At 42.2% G+C, this 23,339-nt stretch overlaps 1 protein-coding gene and 1 pseudogene across 3 annotated transcripts in view; one reads left to right on the plus strand and one right to left on the minus strand.

Moving 5' to 3' along the window:
- The first annotated feature begins 2,782 nt into the window (after positions 1-2,782).
- Positions 2,783-23,339, plus strand: part of ARHGEF9 (Cdc42 guanine nucleotide exchange factor 9) — a 152,523-nt gene continuing 131,966 nt past the window's right edge. For 2 of the 3 annotated variants that reach the window (XM_012500961.2, XM_030806664.1), the window contains exon 1: positions 2,783-3,197. In XM_012500961.2, coding sequence (XP_012356415.1) covers positions 3,168-3,197 — 30 coding nt within the window. In that variant the 5' untranslated portion in view covers positions 2,783-3,167. The remainder of the gene's footprint in view (positions 3,198-23,339) is intronic. The other variant, XM_030806660.1, reaches the window with a different exon arrangement.
- On the minus strand, positions 20,987-21,450 carry LOC100588043 (annotated as a pseudogene).

Genomic DNA, 23,339 nt, shown 5'->3' on the forward strand with positions numbered 1-23,339 from the left:
CCATTCACAGATAAAGAAACTGTCAGGGCATAGAACATTGAATAATCTGCGCAAGTAAGTGGCAAAGCCAATAACTGAATACAATCCAAGTTGTTCTGACTTCAGAGATTATGCCCTACCAACTACATTATATCTCCTCTAACTACTCATATGGTTCTAGGAAAATAGGTGCTCAAGACATAATGACTAGATTCAACAGCATCTATTTACACCTCTGGGATCAACATCTGTTTTTTGCAGGAGTCCCTAGGCTTTATATTAACAATGGCCTGTTTGCATCCAGATCCATTCTCCACTCTTCTCCTGAAATACATTTCTTAGATTTCCTTGCTTTCTCACTTCTTTTGTCCAATGGGAGACAGGTACAGGAGATTGGTGGCTAGGAGGAAGGGAGAACCCAGGGTATTTCTCCCACCTCCTGTATCAGAGAGGTGTTTTCTGGTGGTAGCTGTATTCCTTCATGGCTCCAGCTCCTCTTGAACAACTCATCCATTCATGGCACCTGCTTCCAATAGGCTGTCCAACCCATCATTTTAGCTTCTGCATGGCCTCATCTGTTATCCATCCATCCCTATGAGTGGTAGCAGCTTTCTGTGTTTGTTAAATGCTAGGTTGCTGAATCCTCATCCTCTGTCTGGCTTCTTAGCTCTGCAAGTGTGATGCATTAAATGCTCACAGTTTAAAAGACCTAGGGTGGTTTTTATTTTCCTGATTGGATCATGACCGATACAGATACTTTCTACAATTCCAGGGCTACTCACATCACATAAATTGGTTTATATCCTTCAGAGCACATATTACAATCTCTAAATATTTTTGCTTGTTTACTTATTTATTGTCTATCTCTCTTCTCTAAGTAGATTGTAAGGTCCATGAGGAACTTTGTCTTGTATCCTGAGCATCTGTCACAATGCCTGGCACATACGGGCTAAATGATAATGTTGAATGAATGCATCCATCAAAAAATTCCAAGTTTTTCTTGGGTATTTACTATGTGCCAGTCACTGTTGTAGAAGATACAGAAATTAGTAATTCATTGCCACTGCTTCAAAAAAAGTAATGCCATTTAAGTGAAAGGGGATAGTAAAATGTTCATATGACCATTGTGTTAGTTCGCTAGGGCTGTGCCATAACAAAATACCACAGACTCTGTGGCTTAAACAACAGAAATTGAGTTTCTTATAGTCTTGGAGGCCAGAAGTCTGAGAACAAGGTATCAGTGGGGTTGGGTCTTTTGAGGCCTCTCTCCTTGGCTTGCTTTTTAGATGACTGTCTTCTCCGAGTCATCAGATTCTGAGGTACTGGAAGGACTTCAACATATAAATTTTGGGGGAAAACAATTCAGCCCGTAACAACCAGGAAATAAAAAGATCATTTTTAATTGAGAGAGTGAAATCATAGTGCTATAGGAATCAAATGAAAGATGACAAAATCAGGGCCTGGAGGTATTCCTGGAAAGCTTTCTAAAGGTAGTGTGCCTGGTGCCAGATCTTAAACAGTCATGACAGTTTGAATGGGCTGGTTGGCAGGGGAGGTGCATCCAAGATACTGAGCATGAGAGAAGGCCCAGAGATGGGAAAGTGAGAGAACATTGTGGAATCACTGCTGCCTGGGTTACCAGACTTGGGAGGGAAGTTGAAAGGTCATCCAGGGCAACCTCCCATTTGATTCAGGAATCCCTTGCCAAAGGGTCATTCAGCTTCTGTTTGTACACCTCCCATGATGGGGTGCTCGTTAAGGTACTGCTTCTATCTTTGTCCAGCTCTGCATGGACAAAACAACAGGTTGGATGAAGTGCAGAAGTTGTGCTAAAAAGAAGAGGACAAATAAAGTTGTACGTGTAACAGGCCAGTGATGTCTTCATGCCAATTATCTCCAGGAACTTCTTTCTAATATCATACTGTAACTCCTTTTACTTTGGTTGCAACCTCTGTTTTTGCAATTCTGTCTTTGCCTGACCTGCTCTTCTAGTCAGGAGCCTTGGATTCTTGTCTTGTTTGGCTGTGCTACTTTGAGCAGAAGTCTTTCAATCTCTGGGCTTCATTGTTCAAGTCTGTAATGGTGGGCAATTAAGAATCCCTGTTGTGTCCATCTCATAGAGTTACTGTCAGGATTATAAGGGATAATAACAAATGTCAGTGTGACTGACAAAGTCAATTTTTAGCCTAAGCAAAGGTACCAGCCTGTGTTGTGTTCCCCAGAGTTGGGGGAATCATAAAGAGGTGGGTGGTTTCTCCGTTTGCCTGTTTTGCTGATGTACATTCAACTCATTCTCAGCAAAATAAGCAAATGGAAAATTCGTCCATCAACAAGCTACCTTTCATGTTCCTAAGGGTGTGAAGGAGAAGCCTGGAGTGGTGTGTGTGAGATAGAAAGGGAGAGATAGCCAAAAGAGGCTTGGAAAGCCGTAGAGGGTAAAGTCGAGGCTTTATCTTTTTTTTTTTCTTTAATGTGACCTTATGCCCCTTCTCTCTTCCAAACCTTCATTTATTTATCTGTAAATTGGAGATACTAATGCCTGCCTCCACAGGGTTGTTCTGAGAACTGAAAGTAATGCAGATGAAAGCTCTAAGATAGTACACAAAGAGAGAAGACCCTAGGGGAGTATGCAGAGGGAGGGTGGGGGAGGGAGGCATGAGAGTGCTGGCTTGGCTCCACTGGGGCAGGATCTTATTATTCTGGAGATTGGCCCAACACCTCTGGTAACTTTGGAAAGGACTTTCCGCTGACTCGACACAATTGGGAAGCCCCACAATAAACAGCATCTAACTCCAGCGCAGCGGGAGGCAGGCAGAGGTAGCAGCTGCCTTCTCCTGGGCGGGCGGAGGCTATTCGCCCCCATCCTCTCCCTGCACCCCACCCCCACAGTTCTCAAGCCTTGGTGGGGGACAAAAGCAGCCCATTGGGACACCCCACACTCGCACCTCTCCCTGCCAAGACCTCTAGGAGCAGCAGGGCGGAGAGACAGAGCCTGCCGGTTGGCATGGAACAACCTGACTGAAGGCGAGGTCCGGGGCGGAGGGGATTGGGTTGTAGGGCTGTGGAGGAGGGGAGGCGGAGGGGGCGCTGGGGCTCTCTCTCGCTTGCTTCAGCCCAGCCCTCCTAGTCAGCCCGCGACAACTCGCGCCAGCTACGGGGCCTCAGAGAAGCCGGACTTCGCAAGCACCATGCAGTGGATAAGGGGCGGATCGGGAATGGTGAGTGCATGTAGCCTTGGCTTCCCTTGCTTGAGCCTCTCAGTCCCCCAGCCCCACCTCCAGTTCCCCCAATGAGCCACAACGCAGTGAGCACCCTGGCCTCTGCCCACCGTCCTAGCCGCCGTCCTTGAGACACCAGTGAGCTTGCTGTGGCCATTTTAGGAGTCCCTGTTCGCCTGCCTGCCCAGGAAACCCCCCTACCATCCCCCTCCACTTTTCTATCTCCCTCTGAGATTAAGGTGGAATAGGGGTGGGGGCCAGATTATGTGCCCAGGAACATCCCAGGGGTCACTTGGGAGGCCAGAGAGGGAAGGGGGATGGCAGAGGGCTTCTCTGGAAGCAGTGAAGCTCGCAGGAGGCTGACAAGCTGGCACGGGGTTGTGGGGGGAGGGGACGGTCACAAAGCCTGGAATTGTGGAGGGGGCCTTATGGGAGAGCTGCATGACTCCCCCCTGCCCCCAACTAGATTTCCTGCAACTCCTTTCCCTGGTCAGCCCCAGGGCATGAGGGCCAGAGGGCCACTCTCTCTCTCAGGAAGCTGCCTGAGGGAGCCCTAAAGCCCTTCCTTGTCTGGGCTGGGGTCACCCTGTCCACACCTGGGGCTTTGTCAAGGAGAGAAAGCTGCAGAAACCCACATTCTGGAAATGGGTTTGGGCCACAGTCAGTTAACAGAGCTCTTCTCTCCCTCCCAAGGAGTGTGTGCTTGTGTGTGTGTTTAGTATAATCCTCCAACAGTTCATTTTATGCCATGGTGTTCCCTTCTCCACCTGGAGACCTTGGAATGACTTCCTTTTGCAGAGAGGAAGTAGTGGCTGCATTTTGATGCCTCTCTGACTTAGCCAGGAGCAGCTAAAGCCTGGTTAAGGCCTCTGGGGTGTGGGAGGCCACCATGACTTTGTCCTCAGCTGGGAGGCATAAGCAAAAGGGCCTTAGAAGGCAGTTAGGTTGGGTCAGCAGGCACTGATGGCAATAGCCCACACTTCTACGCTGCCACCCATAACCCACAGATGAAGGAAAGTAGCCTGAAGTGGTTGGGCAAAAACTGACATTTAACTCCTTTTTTGCTTTCATTGTGGAAGGGAAGAGGGAATCTGGTGTGGGCTAGGACTATATTCAGAGGAGCTGTCCTCTTCTCTTCCTCAGAGTTTTGATAGATCTCTGTGTCAGTGGTTCTTAAGGGCATCCAGTTCATATGCCCATGTGCTGGGGCTTCAAAAGACCCTTCTTCCCAGACCTCCCTACTTCCCTGAGGTCCCATTAAAGCTATATCAAATGTTTGTAGAACCAGAAAAGATTAGAGCAGGTAAAGACCTTAGAGTCCTTGCTGTCCAAGCAGGAAAGCTGGGATCCAGAGAGTGGGAGAGACTTGCCCAGGGCCACAAACTCCTTGGAGGCAAAGCCGAGTCTAGCACTTGAGTCTCCTGACTGCCACAGTCCTTCCCCACTGCTCCACCAATCATTTGCTCAAATGGTGCTGAGACAGGAAGAAAGGAACAGAGTCATGATCTTGGGAAAGGACTTTCTTCAGGATGATCTAGTGCCATTAAATTTACCTGAAAGCCGGGTGCAGCCGCCCACGCCTGTAATCCCAGCACTTTGGGAGGCCGAGGTAGGTGGATCACCTGAGGTCAGGAGCTCAAGAAGAGCCTGACCAACATGGAGAAACCCTGTCTCTACTAAAAAGACAAAATTAGCTGGGCGTAGTGGCACATGCCTGAGGCTGAGGCAGGAGAATCACTCGAACCCAGGAGGCGGAGGTTGCGGTGAGCCGAGATTGTACTATTGCACTCCAGCCTGAGCAACAAGAGCGAAACTCCATCTCAAAAAAAAAAAAAAAAGTTACCTGAAAAAAATCCATGCCAGTCCTGGCATTTCTGGCAACTGGGAACTGGGTCAGGGTGAGACTTACTTCCTCTCCCAGATATATTGAAGTATAGGGGCTCAGAGCCACTCATTGACAACAGGTTAAATTAATGAAGAAATTTGAAGTTTTGCCAACAGTGTATGAGAGAGAAAAGGGTGGCAGCCATCTTGTGGAGACTGTGTAATTAAGGATTGGTTGATGGGGAAAAATCTCATAATACTCTTAGAGGGCTGAGGCAGTGAATATTATATGATGAAAGCATTTATTTAGCTGTTTACCAGAATTCAAGAGATGGGAGTAGTAAACTCTATTCTTGCCTGAGAGGCAGGGAACCTCTAAGTTTTGGCCTTGCCACTAACAGAAATCCTTTGGGCTTCAGATTTCTTACCTATTAAATGCGGATGTTAATAAGCACCAAAATTCCTTCCAGGCCTTAGATTCTCAGATTCCTAGAAGTATGTGTTGGATAAAATTTAAGTAGTGGCTCATTATAAACAAATAGGGATTGTGTATCTAGCCACCATTTTATAATGTGGCTAGCTGAAAGATCTTTGCTCCTTGTTCTTTCATTTGCAAGGTGCCCGAAGTACAAACTGAGCTTTTTATAACAGTGAGATTTCTTTTTAGTACATTTGACTGTAGTAACTTATTTCAAGTGTTACATGTAAATCATGGCCCTTGAACATAAAACATTGTTCAAGATTTTACAGAATAAAATCTGTCTCCTAGATAGAGGATGCTAAACTGTGAGTTCACACTGGATGGTAAATTGTTATTTATTCTTGGCTTCTTTCTGCAATGCCAGTTTGTGCTGGGTTAGTCAGTATGCCTAAATTGGAAAGAACACTGTTCTCAGAGTAACAAATCTGAGGTTTAGGACCTGGCTTTTACGTTTCTCAGTCCTGAAACTATTACCAATTGTCAAACCTACTTTATTCTCAGTATTCTCTTACATAAAATGGGGATAAAGTGCCTTTTTATGGGTACTATCGGGTCATTAATTTATTCAACACAAATGTAGAGGGTCTACTATGAATTGACACTGATCTAAGTTCAGGGGAGATCACAATGAAAAAAAATTCCTCACTTTCATGGAGCTTATATTCTAGGGGTTGTGAGGTTCATTAAACCATAACAGAAATGAATATACACTATGTCAGGAGGTGGTAATCACTAGGAAAAAAAATAAAACCTGTTAAGAGCATAGAGACACATGGGAAGTTGTATGGTATATTAGATCCATCAAAGCCTCACTAGTTAAGGGACATTTGAGCAAAGATCTGAAGGAAGTGCAGGAACAAGCTGTGTGTATATGTTTAGGAGAAGAGGATTTTAGGCATAAGGAACATCCAGAAAGAACACAACTGGTTTGTTTAAAGAACAGCAAGGAGGCCAATATCCTTGGGATAAAGAATTAGTACATGGAAGAAGGGTAGATGAAATCAGAGAGAAAACAGCCACTTTTATAGGGCATTATTCTGAGTGAGATTGGGAGCCATTGAAAGGTTTTGAACAGATGAGTGACATGATCTGACTTAAATTTTAACAGGAGGCTAAATTGTAGTGGGACAAGGACGAGAACTGTGAGGAGGCCCAGGTTAGAAGTGATGGTTCTTGGATCAGGGTGATAATGGTGGAGATGATCTATATGAAACGACTGACATCATTGTTTATAGATGATACGTGTCTTTCTCCTTTCTGATCACCTGCTCGGACCCTCAGATCGCTAAGAGTGGGGCTAGAAAGAACGTAGAGTGGGTGTATACATGGAGGGGCATTTCATATCTAAGTCAATGTCCGAGTGATCTGCTTTTGGACTTCTGACCATGGTAGGGCTAATTGAGACTTGGTTCTATGTGGATTACCAATAAATTAATACCCGGCTTTCTGGGATTCTGGAGAAGAAGATTAAGTGTATTATTAGCACTTCAGTGTTGTGGTATACCTACTGTTTATCTGTAATATCTGGAATGGATCATTTTTAATAGTTTTATATATGAAAAAATTATTTTCAGTAATAATCAGTACTATTTATTATTTTCTTGATTTGTTTTTTTATTTTCAATTACCAAGGAAAACAATACATTTTAATGGTAAAGATATTCAAATTCAAAATTTATCTCATGTATAAACTACAATGTGCACTCTCTAAACAGAAGTATTACACCTTTCAATTTTCACTGTTTCACAGTTTTAGATTTTAAGCACACATAAAACTACAGTTGGTCACACAGAATGACAGAATTGAAGTGACCCACATTCTGATTTTTTGTCTTTATAATCACTACGTTATTATTGTTTACTTTGAACCTACTATGTAAATGCTGGAACATATAGTACCAGAGGGATTACGGACACAAAACTGACCTAATGGTATCTTGAATGATTTTGAACCTTTACAAATTGAAATGAGCTGAACGAACACTTGTAGTTACAACTGCGTGCGTCAGGGGCCAACGATGTAACTGGGAGCTCTCTGAGTCAACTTCCATGTAGAATAAAGTGTTGATTAAAGGATAAATAAAAAGGTGCTAATTTCAAGCTTCATATATATTGTTAAAAGTCAATAGTAACCACAACAATTGTTTTAAATTTTGACCAACCAAAGCTTTTTCGTTTTGTTTTTGTTGTTGTTGTTGTTTGTTTTTTGTATTAAGGAAGGAGTGTTTTATTTCTAACACTGTTTAAAATTGCTGGTGCAAGGTGATAGAAAACGCTTTGACTTTTAGTCAAAACAATTCTCTATAGCTAGTGTACTCTTATTGCTTGCACTCAGGGTTGTCTGCTCCCATTGCCACATCTTTGGTGTGCCACCACTCTGGATAAGAATATGGAATTGTGGACCAATTCCATGCCAAATACCATATGACCTGTGTAAGAGGTGGCCATCTCTCCAGATGGAATGACCAACTGCAAGGTTTAACATCTGATTTTACTTTATTCAGCTATGAATAACAGAAGTATATCTATACTGACTTAAAACACACAGGTTTTATTTTTTCACATAAAAACAAAATCAGGAGACAGGCATACCTGGGCCAGTATGGCAGCTTCAGGAAGTCTTTAGAGACTTTTCTCCTCTATCATCCATAGCACTTGGCTTCCATTATTCATAGTCCAAGATGAGTGCTAAAGCTCAAGAAAATCTATTAACATCCATAATTTTGGAAGGCAAAAGAGAAGGAAAAGTTCTTCACTCCTCCTTTTTAAGAAGTCTTCCTAGAAGTCCTATTTAATACTTCTACTTATGTCTCATTGAAGAACTGTGTCACATGGCTGCTGCTAGCTGCAAGGGAAGCTAGGAAATGCAGTTATATAAACTAGGTGGCAAGTGTACACCTAAAAATTGGGAGTGGGGTTTCTAATACAGAGGAAGAAGGGAAGAATGATGTTTTTGGGAGACAACCTGCAGTCATTGTCATGATTAGTTGAACTATATGCCTGCGATTGTAGAAACACAGGATCTAAGGGCTTGTACTCAGCTTTGGACTGTGGGCCAAAGCCTGATAGATGTTGCTAATAGTAAAAATGCTGCCATCAATCTTGTGAAGGATCAATAAAGACTTGACATATCCTAGTCCTCCTATGCTTCCTACTAGTGATAGTCTTTTTGTGAAACTAGATGGATGGTTATATGGTTTTGCTGTGTCCCCACCCCAATCTCATCTTGAATTGTAGTTCCCACAATCCCCATGTGTCATGGGAGGGACCTGGGGGAAGGTAACCAAATCATGGGGTCAGTTACCCTCATGTTGTTCTCATGATAGTAAGTGAGTTCTCAAAAGATCTGATGGTTTTATAAAAGGCAGTTCCCCTGCACAGGCTCTCTTGTCTGCCACCATGTAAGATGTGCCTGTGCTCCTCCTTCACCTTCCACCGTGAGCGTGAGGCCTCCCCACCCATATGGAACTGTGAGTCCATTAAACCTATTTTTCTTTATAAATTACCCAGTATCTGGTATTTCTTCATAGCAGTATGAAAATAGACTACTACAGTAAATTGGTGCCAGTAGAGTAGGATACTGCTATTAAGATACCCCAAAATGTGGACGCAACTTTGGAACTGGGTAATGGGCAGAGGTTGGAACAGTTTGGAGGGCTCAGAAGAAGACAGGAAGATGTGGGAAAGTTTGGAGCTTCCTAGAGAATGGTTTAGGGCCTAGGTTTAGGACCTGGCTTTTACGTTTCTCAGTCCTGAAACTATTACCAATTGTCAAACCTACTTTATTCTCAGTATTATCTTACATAAAATGGGGATAAAGTGCCTTTTTATAGGTACTTTCAGGTTATTAATTTATTCAACACAAATGTAGAGGATCTACTATGAATTGACACTGATCAACCACTGAATGGTTTTGACCAAAAAGTCCAGGCTGAGGTGGTCTCAGATGGAGATGAGAAACTTATTGCAAACTGGAGCAAAGGTGATTCTTGCTATGTTTTAGCAAAGAGAGTGGCAACATTTTGCCCCTGCCCTGGAGATCTGTGGAACTTTGAACTTGAGAGAGATGATTTAGGATATCTGGTGGAAGAAATTTCAAAGCAGCAAAGCATTCAAGAGATGACTTGTGTGCCCTTAAAAGCATTCTGTTTTATTAATTCACACAGATATGGTTTGGAATTAGAACTTACATTGAAAAGTGAAGCAGAGCATACCAGTTTGGAAAATTTGCAGCCTGGCAATGCAATAGAAAAGCAAAACCCATTTTCTGGGGGAGAAATTGAAGCGGGCTGCAGAAATTTGCATAAGTAACAAGGAGCCAAATGTTAATTGCCAAGACAATGAGGAAAATGTCTTCAGGGCATGTCAGAGGTCTTCCCAGCAGCCCCTCCCATCAAATGCCTGGAGGTCTAGGAGGAAAAAATGGTTTCATGGGCCAGCCCAGGGCCTTGCTGCTTTGTAAGGTCTTGGGACTTGGTGCCCTGCATCTCAGCAGGGGCTAAAAGGGGCCAACGTAGAGCTCAGGCCACTGCTTCAGAGGGTACAAGCCCCAAGCCTTGGCAGGTTATACATGGTTGGGCCTGCGGGTACACAGAAGTCAAGAATTGAGGTTTGGGAACGTTTGCCTAGATTTCAGAGGATGTATGGAAATGCCTGGATGTCCAGGAAGGAGTTCAATGCAGCTGTGGAGCCCTCATGGAGAACTTCTGCTCAGTCAGTGTGGAAGGGAAATGTGGGGTTGGAGCTCCCACACAGATTCCCCACTGGGACACTGCCTAGTGGAGTTGTGAGAAGAGGGCCACTGTCCTCCAGACCCCAGAATGATAGATTCAACAGCTTGCACTGTGTGCCTGGAAAAGCCGTGGACACTCAATGCCAGCCATGAAGGCAGCGTGGAGGGGGACTGTACCCTGCAAAGCCAGAGGGGCAGAGTTGCCCAAGCCTGTGGGAGTCCACCTCTTGTTTCAGAGTGACCTGATGTGAGACATGGAGTCAAAGGAGATTATTTTGGAGCTTTAAGATTTGACTGCTCCACTGGATTCCGGACTTGCATGGGACCTGTAACTCCTTTCTTTTGGTCAATTTATCCCATTTGGAACAGGCTTATTTACCCAATGTCTTTGTATCTAGGCATCTTTATGTCTATACTTTCATTGTATCTAAGAAGTAACTAACTTGCTGTTTATTTTCCAGGCTCATAGGCAGAAGGGACTTGCCTTGTCTCAGATGAGACTTTGGACTTGGACTTTTGAGTTAATGCTGGAGGGAATTAAGACTTTGGGGGACTGTTGGAAGGGCATGATTGTGTTCTGAAATGTGAGGACATGAGATTTGGGAGGGGCTGGTGGTGGAATGCTATGGTTTGGCTGTGTCCCCACCCAAATCTCATCTTTAATTGTAGTTCCCATAATCCCCATGTGTCATGGAAGGGACCTGGGGAGGTAATTGAATCATGGGGGCAGTTACCCTCATGCTGTTCTCGTGATAGTGCCTGAGTTCTCACAAGATCTGATGGTTTTATAAGGGGCTTTTCCTCCTCTTTGTTCTACACTTCTCCTTGCTGCCTCCATTTGAAGAATGATATGTTTGCTTCCCCTTCTGCCATGATTGTAAGTTTCCTGAGGCCTTCCCAGCCAGTGCTGACCTGTGGGTCAATTACACCTCTTTCCTTTATAAATTGCCCAATCTCAGGTATGTCTTTATTAGCAGTGCGAGAATGGGCTAATACATGACATGCTTCATGGAGATAGGGGATGCAAAATAGAGCAGTGTTTCTGGAGGATTTAGGGGTAGGAGATGACTAGTACAGTAGTATAGTCTCAGCCCTGATGAGTTTCAGATGCTTGGACAGTCTTACATTGTAGATATCTAATAGGCAGTTGCTGATCAGATATTGAGCTCAGAGGGGATTGGGAGGTATTGATGACAGTTGAAGTTCTGAGGGTAGATGAACTACCTAGCATTTAAAAGTGCTGTACAGCCTGGGAAAGTGAGAGGTAGGAACAGAACTTGAACCTCCTTCTTTTTTAATTCTCCTAACCTAGAACAGTCCACTTTGTTATCTACTTTCTAGAATTTACATGTCAGCACTATTGTTTCAGGCTTTACTCTCTGCACAGTGCTCATGTTGCTTCTGGACTGCCTGAGCTATAATGTCCAAGTTGGATGACCTTGGGGATAATCTAGCTCAACTCCTTAGATCATGGGTCAACAAACTATAGCCTGATGTCCAAATCTAGCCAACAAGCTAAGAATGATTTTTACATTTTTAAATTGTTAGGAAAATATCAAATGAAGAATAGTGTTTGGTGGTACAAGTATATGAAATTACAATGAAATTCAAATTTCAGCATCCATAAATAAACCTTCATTGGAACACAGCCATGCCCATTCAGTTGCTTATTGTATATGGCTGCCTTTGTGATACAAAAGCAGAGTTGAATAGTTGGGACAGAGACCATACGGCCCCCAAAGTTTAAAAAATTCAGTATTTGGCCCTTTACAGAAAAGGTTTGCAGACTCCTGGCTCTGAGACCTAGGGTTACCATGGCAGTGCCTTGATGAGGGGGAGAAAGGAGCAGAAAGGAGTGTGGATCTCTTACCTCTGGTCTAGAGCATCTGGGGCCTTTGCTTTATACATTGGATTGTTGCTTAAGATTTTGGAAAAAGGGGGTTTTTCTCATCCTGTATTCCCTCTATCCCCCACACAAAATGTACTGGGCTGAGGTGTGGGAGAGTCAAAGGAAGATGTGGCTTATGTCTTCAAGCAGCTTAGTATTGAGTAGGGGGGAAATAAAGACAGGCTGGACTAAATGCTTTAGGAATGTATATAGAAGATAATGTAGGGAAATAGGGGAGCAAGAACGTGGTGGGTGAGGGGTTCAGCATATTGTATAGGGCTTCCAAGAGACAGTATTTAAATGTACTTTTTATTTTATTTTATTTTTTATTTTTATTTTTATCTTCTAATTTTTATTTCAGGTTCAAGGAGTATGTGTGCCAGTTTGTTATATAGGCAAATTGTGTGTCATGGGGTTTGATGTATAGATTATTTCTTCACCTAGGTAATAAGCATATTACTCAATAGGTAGTTTTTCAATCCTCACCCTCCTCACATCCTTCACCCTCAAGTAGGCCTCAGTGTCTGTTGCTCCATTCTTTGTGTCCATGTGTACTCAATGTTTATCTCACACTTGTAAGTGAGAACATGCAGTACTTGGTTTTCTGTTTCTGTGTTAATTCACTTAGGATAATGACCTCCAGCTCCATCCATGTTGCCACAAAGGACATGTTGTTGCGTTTTTATGTCTGTGTAGTATTCCATGGTGTATATGTACCATATTTTCTTTATCCAATCCACTGTGATGGGCATCTAGGTTGATTTTATGTCTTCGCTATTATGAATAGTGCTGTGATGAACATACATGTGCATATATCTTTATGGTAGAATGATTTATATTCCTTTGGCTATATACCCAGTAATGGGATTGCTAGGTAAGATGGTATCTCTGTTTTAAGTTCTTTGAACTTTGAACTCCAAACTGCTTTCCACAGTGGCTTAACTAGTTTACATTCCCACCAATGGTGTCTAAGTGTTGCCTTTTCTCTGCAACCTCATCAGCATTTGTTATTTTCTGACTTCTTAATAATAGGCATTCTGAATGGTGTGAGGTGGTATCTCATTGTGATTTTGACTTGCATTTCTCTAGTGATTAATTATGTTGAATATTTTTTCATATGCTTGTTGGCCACATGTATGTCTTCTTTTGAGAAATGACTGTTCATGTCCTTTGCTCATTTTTTAATGAGGTTGTATTTTTTTTTTTTTTTGCTTGTTGATTTGTATAAGTTCCTTGTAGATTCTGGATATTAGAACTTTGTTGGATACATAGTTTGCAAACATTTTCTCCCATTCTGTAAGTTGTCTGTTTACTCTGTTTCTTTTGCTGTGCAGAAGCTCTTTAGTTTGATTAGGTTGCATATGTCAATTTTTGTTTTTGTTGCAATTGTTGTTGGTGTCTTTGTCATGAAATCTTTTCCAGGGCTTATGTCCAGAATAGTGTTTTCTATGTTATCTTCTAGGATCTTTATATAAACTGCATTTTTACAGCCATTCACATAGCACAGTTGCATGGGATGGGGAGTAGGCATGGTAGGTGAAGCATGAGTTGTTCCAAGCAGAGGGTACAACATAAGATAAAGAATCAAGGCATTAAAGGAACAATAAGTTCTGGAAATAGCACATTAGTGTTCTGGTGTGGCTGGAGCCTGTAATTCTAGCAATGTGTACTGGGGCTAGAACAAGAAGAGCTCAGAAGCTTTGCTTGGTAGAAAGGATGATGACATGATGAAACAAAGTAGTGGAGGATTCCTTTGGCAACACAGGACACTGGCAGAGTGGGTTGGAAAAGGAGAGGGGTTGCATTTGACAACCAGAGGCAGATTACACAGATATTATGACAGGCAATCTCAAATACTCTGACTGAAATGAATGTCCGTTGTAGAAATTTCATGGGAAAAATGTATGATTAAAACTCAGATGGACCTGGGTTTGAATCCTGCCTCCACCAGCAGCTGTCACTATGTGTCCTTGGCCAAATTGCTAAACCTCTCTGAACTTCAGGATCCTTATCAATTAAATGAGGGTAACATCTTGTATTGGTAAAGGTTCTTTAGAGAAGTAAAACCAATAGAATGCATGGGTGAGTGGATAAGTAGATAGATAGATAGATAGAGAGATAGATAGATAGATAGATAGATAGATAGATAGATAGATATTATAATGGATTTGCTCATGATTATGGAGGCTGATAAGTCCTAAGATCTGCATTCTGCAAGCTCAAGTCCCAGGAGAGCTAATGTGTAGGTGTAGCCCTAGTATGAAGGCCTGAGAACCAGAAGAACTGATGATGTGAATGCCAGTCTGAAAGCCATCAGTCTTGAGACACAAGAAAAATTGATGTTTCAGTCCAAAGTCTTAAGGCTAGAAAAAAACAATGTCCCAGCTCAAGCAGTCAGGCAGGAGGAATTCCCTTTTACTCGGCCTTTTTGTTCTATTCATATCTTCAACTGATTGGATGGGGGCTCATCCACATTGTGGAGGGCAATCTTCTTTACTTTGTCTACTGATTCAAATGTTAATTGCATCTGGAAAAGTCCTCATAGACACACCCAGAGTAATGTTTGATCAAATATCTGGGCACCCTATGGCTCAGTGAAGTCGATACATTAAAATTAACTATCACATAGCCCTCGCTTGTCTTCCCAGTCTGCTGTGAGAATCAGATGATTGAGTAGGTATAGATGGGAAAGTGCTGTGTGAACTGAGCTACTCTGTATCTATGTGGGGAGTAATTATTATTCCTGACAGGACAGAGGAGACACACACTTGGGTGGGCAGAGTATGATCTTTCCCACTTCACTGAATTTATACTTTAGAAGATCATACCTTCTTCTATGAGTGCTGAGAAATCCAATAGGAATTTTATTCACAAGGAACAATCCCTCCTGCCCCAACCCAAGGCTTCCTGGATTCTGTGCTAGAGAAAAGACTGAGAAAAACACCAAACAGTCCTGTGATATAATGTGAGGAGCTTCTTCTTAAGATATCATTGCTTTTAAAGTTTTCATATGATACTGATTTTGTTTTTTTGTGTGTGTGTGTATGTGTGTTAGAATGTGGTTAGTTCTGTAAGTGATTAAGCTGCTAGATGATGGAAACTGGACAGTGGAGGAGAGAAATGCATTTAGCTATCACTAAGAGATCCTATTGCCATGAGGACATATACAGTCAAAGGGTCATCCTAGCACACCAGGGAAGTGACATTTCAGCTGAGTTAGTTGTGTAGAGACTTGGGGAAAGATCCTGACACATTTGGATTACAATTAAAAAAAGGAAGAGACAGCGAGGCTTATGGGAAGTTGAGGGGAGGCAGCGGGAATAGCATATGCAAAGGCCCTCAGGTTGAAACAACTTGGTACACTTAAGAGACAGAAAGAAGGCCAGTGTGACTGACACAGTGAGAGAGGGAGACAAGTGGCATGATAGGAGGGTAGAGAGTAAGGCAGGGGCCAGTTTACAAAGAACCTTGTAAGCCCTAGGAAAGTATGCATTGGCTATACTCAAAGTTAGTGTGGTTCAGTAGTCAATAGCACAGACTCTGAAACCATACTCCCTGGGTTCAAATTCTGACTGTGTCACTGCTTAGCTATGTGACCTTGAGAATGTTACCTAATCTTTCTGTGCCTCAGTAATGCCCTCTGAAAAGTGAGGAAAAAATGACACTATTCATACTGTTATTGTGAGGATTAAGTGAGTTAACATGCTCACAGTGTGCATGGCAGTACTAGGCACATGGCAAGCATTATTTATTTTAAACACAATAGGAAGTGTTCGAAAGAGTGGAATGATAGGGTCTGCTCTGTGATACAAGAAAAGGACTTTTGCAGGCCCTGTAGAGAATGGATAGGAGATGGTAAGCCCAACTGAGTGGCTGCTGCAAAAATCCATGCAGCTATTGGAGTTGGATAGAGGAAGGAAGACCCACATCCATTTTTGAAATAAAATCAATGGGACTTGCTGGTGAATTAATTCAGAGACATATAAGACAGAAAGGTAACAAGGAAGATGACCCCTAGGTTTCTGGCTCTGCCACAGACCAGCTGTGTAATTTTGAGTAAGTGACTTCACCTGTTTAAGCTTCAGTTTCCGTATTTATTAGTGAGGGCTCTCCAGAGAAACAGAACCAATAAGATATGTACATACATAGAGAAAGAGAGATTTATTTTAAGGAATTGGCTCACACAGTTTTGGTGGTGCAAGTCCAAAATCTGCAGGGTAGGTAGGCAGGCTGGAGACCCAGGGAAGAGTTGCAGTCAGAGTCTAAAGACAGTCTGCTGTCAGAATTCCTTCTTGCTCAGGGAAGGTCAATCTTTAATTCCATTAAGATCTTTAAGCCGGGCATGGTGACTCGTGACTGTAATCCCAGCAGTCGGGGAGGCTGAGGCAGGTGGATCACTTGAGGTCAGGAATTAAAGACCAGCCTGGCCAACATGGTGAAACCCTGTATCTACTAAAAATACAAAAATTAGCCAGGCGTGGTGGCTCATGCCTGTAATTCCAGCTACTTGGGAGGCTGAGGCATGAGAATCACTTGAATCTGGGAGGCGGAGGTTGCAGTGGGTTGAGATCATACCACTGCACTCCAGCCTGGATGATGGAATGAGACTCTGTCTCAAAAAAAAAAAAAAAAAGTTCTTCAACTGATTGGATGAAGCCCACCTACATTATGCAGGGTATTCTGCCTTACTCAAAGTCCACCAATTTAAATGTAAATCTCGTCTATTAAAATACCTTGACAGAAATATCCAGAATAATCAACCAATTATCTGGGCACTGTGGCTCAGCCAAGTTGACACATAAAATTGACCATCATGCCTTTCCTATGAAATTGGAAAAATGATAATATCCAGTCATTGGTACTATTGTTTTGAGCATGAAATAATATGAATTTAAATGAATAATAATCATTTAAAGCACTTGGTACTGTGTCTTTCATATAGCAAGGGCTCAATTAATGATAGTCTTTACTATTTCAATGTAATAATAATCTTTCACATTCATTTGGTGTTTCATATTTTCAAAGTACCTTCACAAGATGTACAAATGGCCAACAAACATATGAAAAAAATGCTCAATGTGACTAATCATCAGGGAAATGCAAACTAAAACCACAATGAGATACAACCTTACTCAGCCAGAATAGCTATTATTAAAAAGTCTACAAACAATAGATGTTGGCATTTATGTGGTGAAAAGGGAACACTTATATACTGCTGGTAGAAATGTACTGTATTAGTTTGTTTTCACGCTGCTGATAAAGACATACCTGAGACTGGGCGATTTGCAAAAGAAAGAGGTTTAATTGGACTTAACAGTTTCACATGCCTGGGGAAGCCTCACAATTATGGCAGAAGTCAAGGAGGAGCAAGTTACATTGTATGTGGATGGCAGCAGGCAAAGAGAATGTACCACCAGAGGAAATGCCAGGTACTTATAAAACCATCAGATCTTGCGAGAACTCACTCACTATTATGAGAACAGTAGGAGGAAACCACTCCCATGATTTAATTATCTCCACCTGGCCCCACCCTTGACAAGTAGGGATTATTACAATTTTCGGTCAGACTTGGGTGGGGACACAGAGCTAAACCATATTATTCCGCCCCTGGTCCCTCCCAAATTTTATGTTTTTACATTTTAAAACCAATTTTGCCTTTCCAACAGTCCCCGAAAGCCTTAATTTATTTTAGCATTAACCCAAAAGTTTACATTTTAAAATTTGAGGCAAAGCAGGTTCCTTCTGCCTATGAGCCTGCAAAATTAAAAGCAAGCTAGTTTCTTTCCAGATACAGTGGGGGTACAGGTATTGGGTAAACAAAGCCATTTTAAATGGGAGAAATTGGCCAAAACAAAGGGGCTCCAGGCCCCATGCAACTTTCAAATCCAGTGGAGCAGTTAAATGTTAAATCTTTAAAATGATTTCCTTTGACTTTATATTTTACATTCCAGTTACGCTGATGTAAGAGGTGGGCAGTTAAATTTTAAAGCTTTAAAATGATTTCCTTTGACTTTATATTTTACATTCAGGTTACACTGATGGAAGAGGTGAGTTTTTATGGTTTTGGGCAGCTCCACCCCTGTGGCTTTGCAGGGAACAGCCTCCCTCCTGGCTGCCTTTGCGGGTTGGCATTGAGTGTTTGCAGCTTTTTTAGGCACAAGATGCAAGCTGTTAGTGGATTTACCATTTTGGGGTTTGGAGAACAGTGGCCCTCTTCTCACAGCTCCACTAGGTGGTACCCCAGTAGGGACTCTGTGTGGGGGCTCAACCCCACATTTTCCTTTCACACTGCCCTAGCAGAGGTTTTTTATGCATCCCCCCCTCCCAGAGCAAACTTTTGCCTGTGCATCCAGGCATTTTTATACATTTTTTGAAATTTAGGTAGAGGTTTCTAAACCTTAATTTTTGACTTTTGTGCATCCGCAGGCTTAACACCACATGGGAGCTGCCAAGGCTCGGACCTTGCACCCTCTGAAGCAACAGCCTGAGCTGTACCTTGGCCCCTTTTATTTATGGCTGGAGTGGCTGGGACACAGGGCACCAAGTCCCTGGATTGAATACAGCAGAGGGACTCTGGGCCTGGCCCAAGAAACAATTTTTTCCTCCTAAACCTCTATGCCTGTGATGGCAGGGCTTGCCATGAAGACCTTTGACATGCACTGGAGACACTTTCTCCATTGTCTTGGGGATTAACATTTAACTTCTTGTTACTTACTCTAATTTCTGCAGCCTGCTTCAGTTTTTCCTTAGAAAATGGGATTTTTTTTTCATTGCATTGGTAGGCTGCAAATTGTTCAAACTTTCATGTTTGCTTTTATTACAAAACTGAATGTCTTTAGCAGCACCCAAGTCACATCTTGAATGCTTTGCTGCTTAGAATTTTTTTTTTACCCGATACCCTAAATTATTTTTTTAAGTTTAGTTTCACAAATTTCTAGGGCAGGGGCAAAATGTCTCCAGTCTCTTTGCTAAAACATAACAAGAGTTACCTTTGCTTCAGTTACCAAGTTCCTTATGTTTATCTGAGACCACCATAGCTGGACTTTATTGTTCATATTGCTATTAGCATTTTGGGCAAAGCCATGTAACAAGTTTTTAGGAAGTTTTTAACTTTCCCACATTTTCCTGTCTTCTTCTGAGCCCTACAAACTGTTTGAATCTCTGCCTGTTACCCAGTTCCAAAGTTTCTTTCACATTTTTGGGATTTTTTTTTAGTAGCACCCCACTCCCGGTACCAATTTACTGTATTTGTTTGTTTTCACACTGCTGATAAATACATACCTGAGACTGGGCAATTTACAAAAGAAAGAGTTTTAATTGGACTTACAGTTTCACATGGCTGGGAAGGTCTTACAAGTATGGTGGAAGGCAAGGAGGAGCAAGTTACATTTTAAGTGGATGGTGGCAGGCAAAGAAAAAATGTACCAGCAGGGGAAATGCCAAATGTTTATAAAACCATCAGATCTCATGAGAACTCACTCACTATTACAAGAACCATATGGGGGAGACTTCCCCATGATTTAATTACCTCCACCTGGCCCCTCCCTTAACATGTGGGAATTATTACAATTAAAGGTAAAATTTGCGTGGTGACACAGAGTCAAACAATATTGTATACATTAGTGCAACCTCTATGGAAAACAGTACAGAGATTTCTCAAAGAACCAAAAGTAGATCTTCCATTTGATCCAGCTATCTCACTACTGGGTATCTGCCCAGAGGGAAAGAAGTCATTATATCAAAAAGACACCCACACACATATGTTTATCACAGCACAATTCACAATTGCAAAGATATGGAATTAACCTATGTGCCCAACAATTGATGAGCGGGTGAAGAAAATGTGGTATATAAACACCGTGGAATACTACTCAGCCTTAAAAAAGGACTAAATAATGTTTTTTGAAGTAACTTGGATGGAGCTAGAGTCTCCTATTACAAGTGAAGTAACTCAGGAATGGAAAATCAAATACTGTATGTTCTCACTTATAAGTGGGAACTAAGCTATGGGTACACAAAGGCATACAAAGTGGTATAATAGATATTGGAGACTCAGAAGGGGAAGTGTTGGAGGATGAAAAATAAAAAACTACATATTGGGTACAACGTACAATATTTGGGTGGCAGGTGCACTACAATCTGACTTCACCACTATAAAATTCATCCATGTAACCAAAAACCACTTGTTCTCCAAAAGCTACTGAAATAAAGAAAAAGTGCCTTGACATGCATGAATTCATGTAATCCTCACAACAACACTCTCCCTACTTTAAAGGTGGGGAAACTAAGGCTAGAAGAGGGGGAATATCTTCTCCATTCAACCATCTCCAAAAAGAGCCAGAATGAAAACCAGATGTGTAACTCCATAGTAGTTATTTGGTCATTACTCTTCTCACTTGCCAGGAGTGAACACTGCCCAGCCTCCTTCATTCTAGAGGTGAGGGGTACCAGGAATAAGGTTATAAATGCAGTATGTCTTAAGAAAGATAGTTTACTTTTCCCAAGCCAGCATTTGTTTTGTGCCAGGCACTGTTCTAAATGTTTTTGCATGTGTATCTAATACAATCTTCTCAACGATCTTATGAGGTAGGCACAATTCTTCTTTTTTTAACTAAAGAAGTTTATTAACCTTTGTCTCATACTTTATTCCCAGGCTTCTTCATCTTAATTAGCTGCAAAGGGTGAATTGTTTATAAGCAAAAACTGAAAAGAGCTGCAGTGTCCAAGGGGCTTGGGCTTAAAAATATTAGAGAACTAGATTTTATCAGATCCATAAACAAAATTTTTTTAAAAGCAGTCATAATATAAAATAGCAGCTCCCAGTAACTTCTTCAAGTTTTATCTTCTTCAGAAGTTGACTCAATTCAGTTTGCCTCATTCTTGGAAGCCTCATCAAAATTTTCTACAAGATCTGGAACTTCATCATCATCATCCTCTCCAGTAGCAAGTGGTGCTTTTCCATCCACATATTGTTCAGGCAGAGCTTCAGCCAGTCTCCTTAAACTAGCCAAACTGCACCAAGCTGGTTTAAGATGCTGGGTAGCATTTCTGTCAGCTGCTTTGTCACAGCATGGCCTGTAATGGTGAAAGTGTTCACTGCTAGAGATGCCTAAACTTTAGAGTTGTTAAAGTGGATCACTGTTGCTTGGTTTGTAAACATATTCACCTTTTCAATACCAGAGACATTGTTTACCTCTAACTTCTTTAAGGAGAACTGAAGTTTTTAATCATCTGCTGTGGCTGTTTTATGAACCACCTCCTTCTTTCTGGGAGCAGTTCCTTTCCTGCAGTTTGGTGGGTTTTCCTGGCCCATGATTGTTTCTTTCATCTTGTCGGAGTGGATGAGGGGCCTCGTGGGGGACTAGGGTTGGTGATCAGGGGTCTTGGATGGCTCAGCTGAGGTTAGGCACGCACACGCAGTGACACAAGATGGGAGATAGAGGGGCACAGTTCTTTAGTGAGGAAAATGCAGGTAGGGCATGGAAGAGAGGGACACTCAGTTCATATGCTGAGAAGACTCAAATGACTTTTGCCCTTTCTTCTTTCACCATTGTACATTCCAGAGAGGATGAAAACTCAGAGAAGTCCTTTGAGTGTTTGTGAGGTGCATACATTTGGGTATGTAAAGGCAGTGATGCCTGACAGAATGCCTTTTGTAGACATAACAGGCACTCTGTTACTGTGAACCTCAGCCAACCTGTAGCCATCAAGCCTGGAGCTGGCCCTAGAGAGGACAGAGGCATTGGTAGCAAACGTTTCTTTTGGCCCAGGTAAGATGCCACTGAACCAGCCAAGCAGTAGGGTGAGGGGAACAGGCTGAAACAAGACACTTCAGAAGTCATTCCTAGAAAAATTACCTAACTCCTCTGGATATCAGTTTATTCACACACAAATGGGGCCTTTCTCCCTCCCTCCATTTCCTCCTCTCAATGTGCATGCACACACATTCATTCAGTCATTCAGTACTATTGAGCATCTGTTATGTAGCAGGCACTGTTTAAGGCACTAGATGTGTGTACAAAACAGACAAAACAGATGGTGTACAAAACAGACCAAAATTCTGTCTTCAGGGAACATATATTCTAGAAGGGAAGTTATATATATACTTAGGTATGCTTATATATATACGTAGGTAAATGACTAAATATGCAATATGGTACTTTTACATGCTAAGGAGAAAAAATACAGCAGGGAAGAGGGATAAGAAGTATGCATGTGGGTGATTAAAATTTTAGGTCCTATTTCCTGTTGCATTTCCCTCACAAGGTTGTCATGAGGTTGATATGTGATAAAAAGCCCAGTATTTAGGAAGCTCTGAAGTTCCGTTTACATGTAAGGTGCAGTTATTCTTGGGAGATAATTTTTTCTAGTTCCTTATTTGCTCTTCCCTTCTCCATTAACAGTATAGTAAAGCTTCAAGAATTCTGGCTGGGAGGATGGGAAACTCAGGTTCTAGGCTTCACTCTAGCATGACAATTTTTAAAAATCCCAAATGTGTAGAACTGTACAGATTCTAAAACACTTTTCCCGGAACTGGGTCTTCTGGCTGTTAATCCTTTGTTCTTTCCACTCTTCCATGAAGCAGTAAGAGCAGTGGCAACTCATTTGCTTCCTCAGAAACAGTCTTTCCCTTCTGGAAAATGGGAATGATAAACCACCCCACCCCCACCACTACCCCTTTCCAGTCTCCTTGGGCTTTTGTGAGGTACAAATCAGATAATGGTTATGAAACAACTTTCTATGTCGTAAAATAAGATTGTAAGGGCTGGTTGCTAAGATCTGGAGAGTTGGTGCTCCTGCTTAAGCAAGGGTTTTTTTTTATTTTTTTAATCCTTGTTAACTGGGTGTATGTGTGGAGTGGGGAGAGTGAGCCTTTAGAACTGGTGCTACTTCCTTTCCTTTCTGAGAAGCAACTGAGGGGAGCGGGGGCAGCACTGAGCCCTAGCATCTCCTAGAAATAGGAACAGTTACATGGAAACACTTGGCATCCCATGATAGACTGGCAGCCACTGATGTGCAGCTCATTTTGTCCACTCTGCTTTTGGGAGGTGGGAACTGGGACTCATTTCCTGAAACTTAATACACAAATGACTCATGGCCTTTAAAGACCTACACTTGCCCCTCTGATACACTCTCATTTGGAATGCTGGGGGTGGGAAGGGGGAGCCTTGAATAGGTGAGATCTTCATTTAGTACCTCACCTTTTTCTACTATGAC

This window comes from Nomascus leucogenys, chromosome X (genome assembly GCF_006542625.1).
Source record: "Nomascus leucogenys isolate Asia chromosome X, Asia_NLE_v1, whole genome shotgun sequence".
Classification (NCBI taxonomy): domain Eukaryota; kingdom Metazoa; phylum Chordata; class Mammalia; order Primates; family Hylobatidae; genus Nomascus; species Nomascus leucogenys.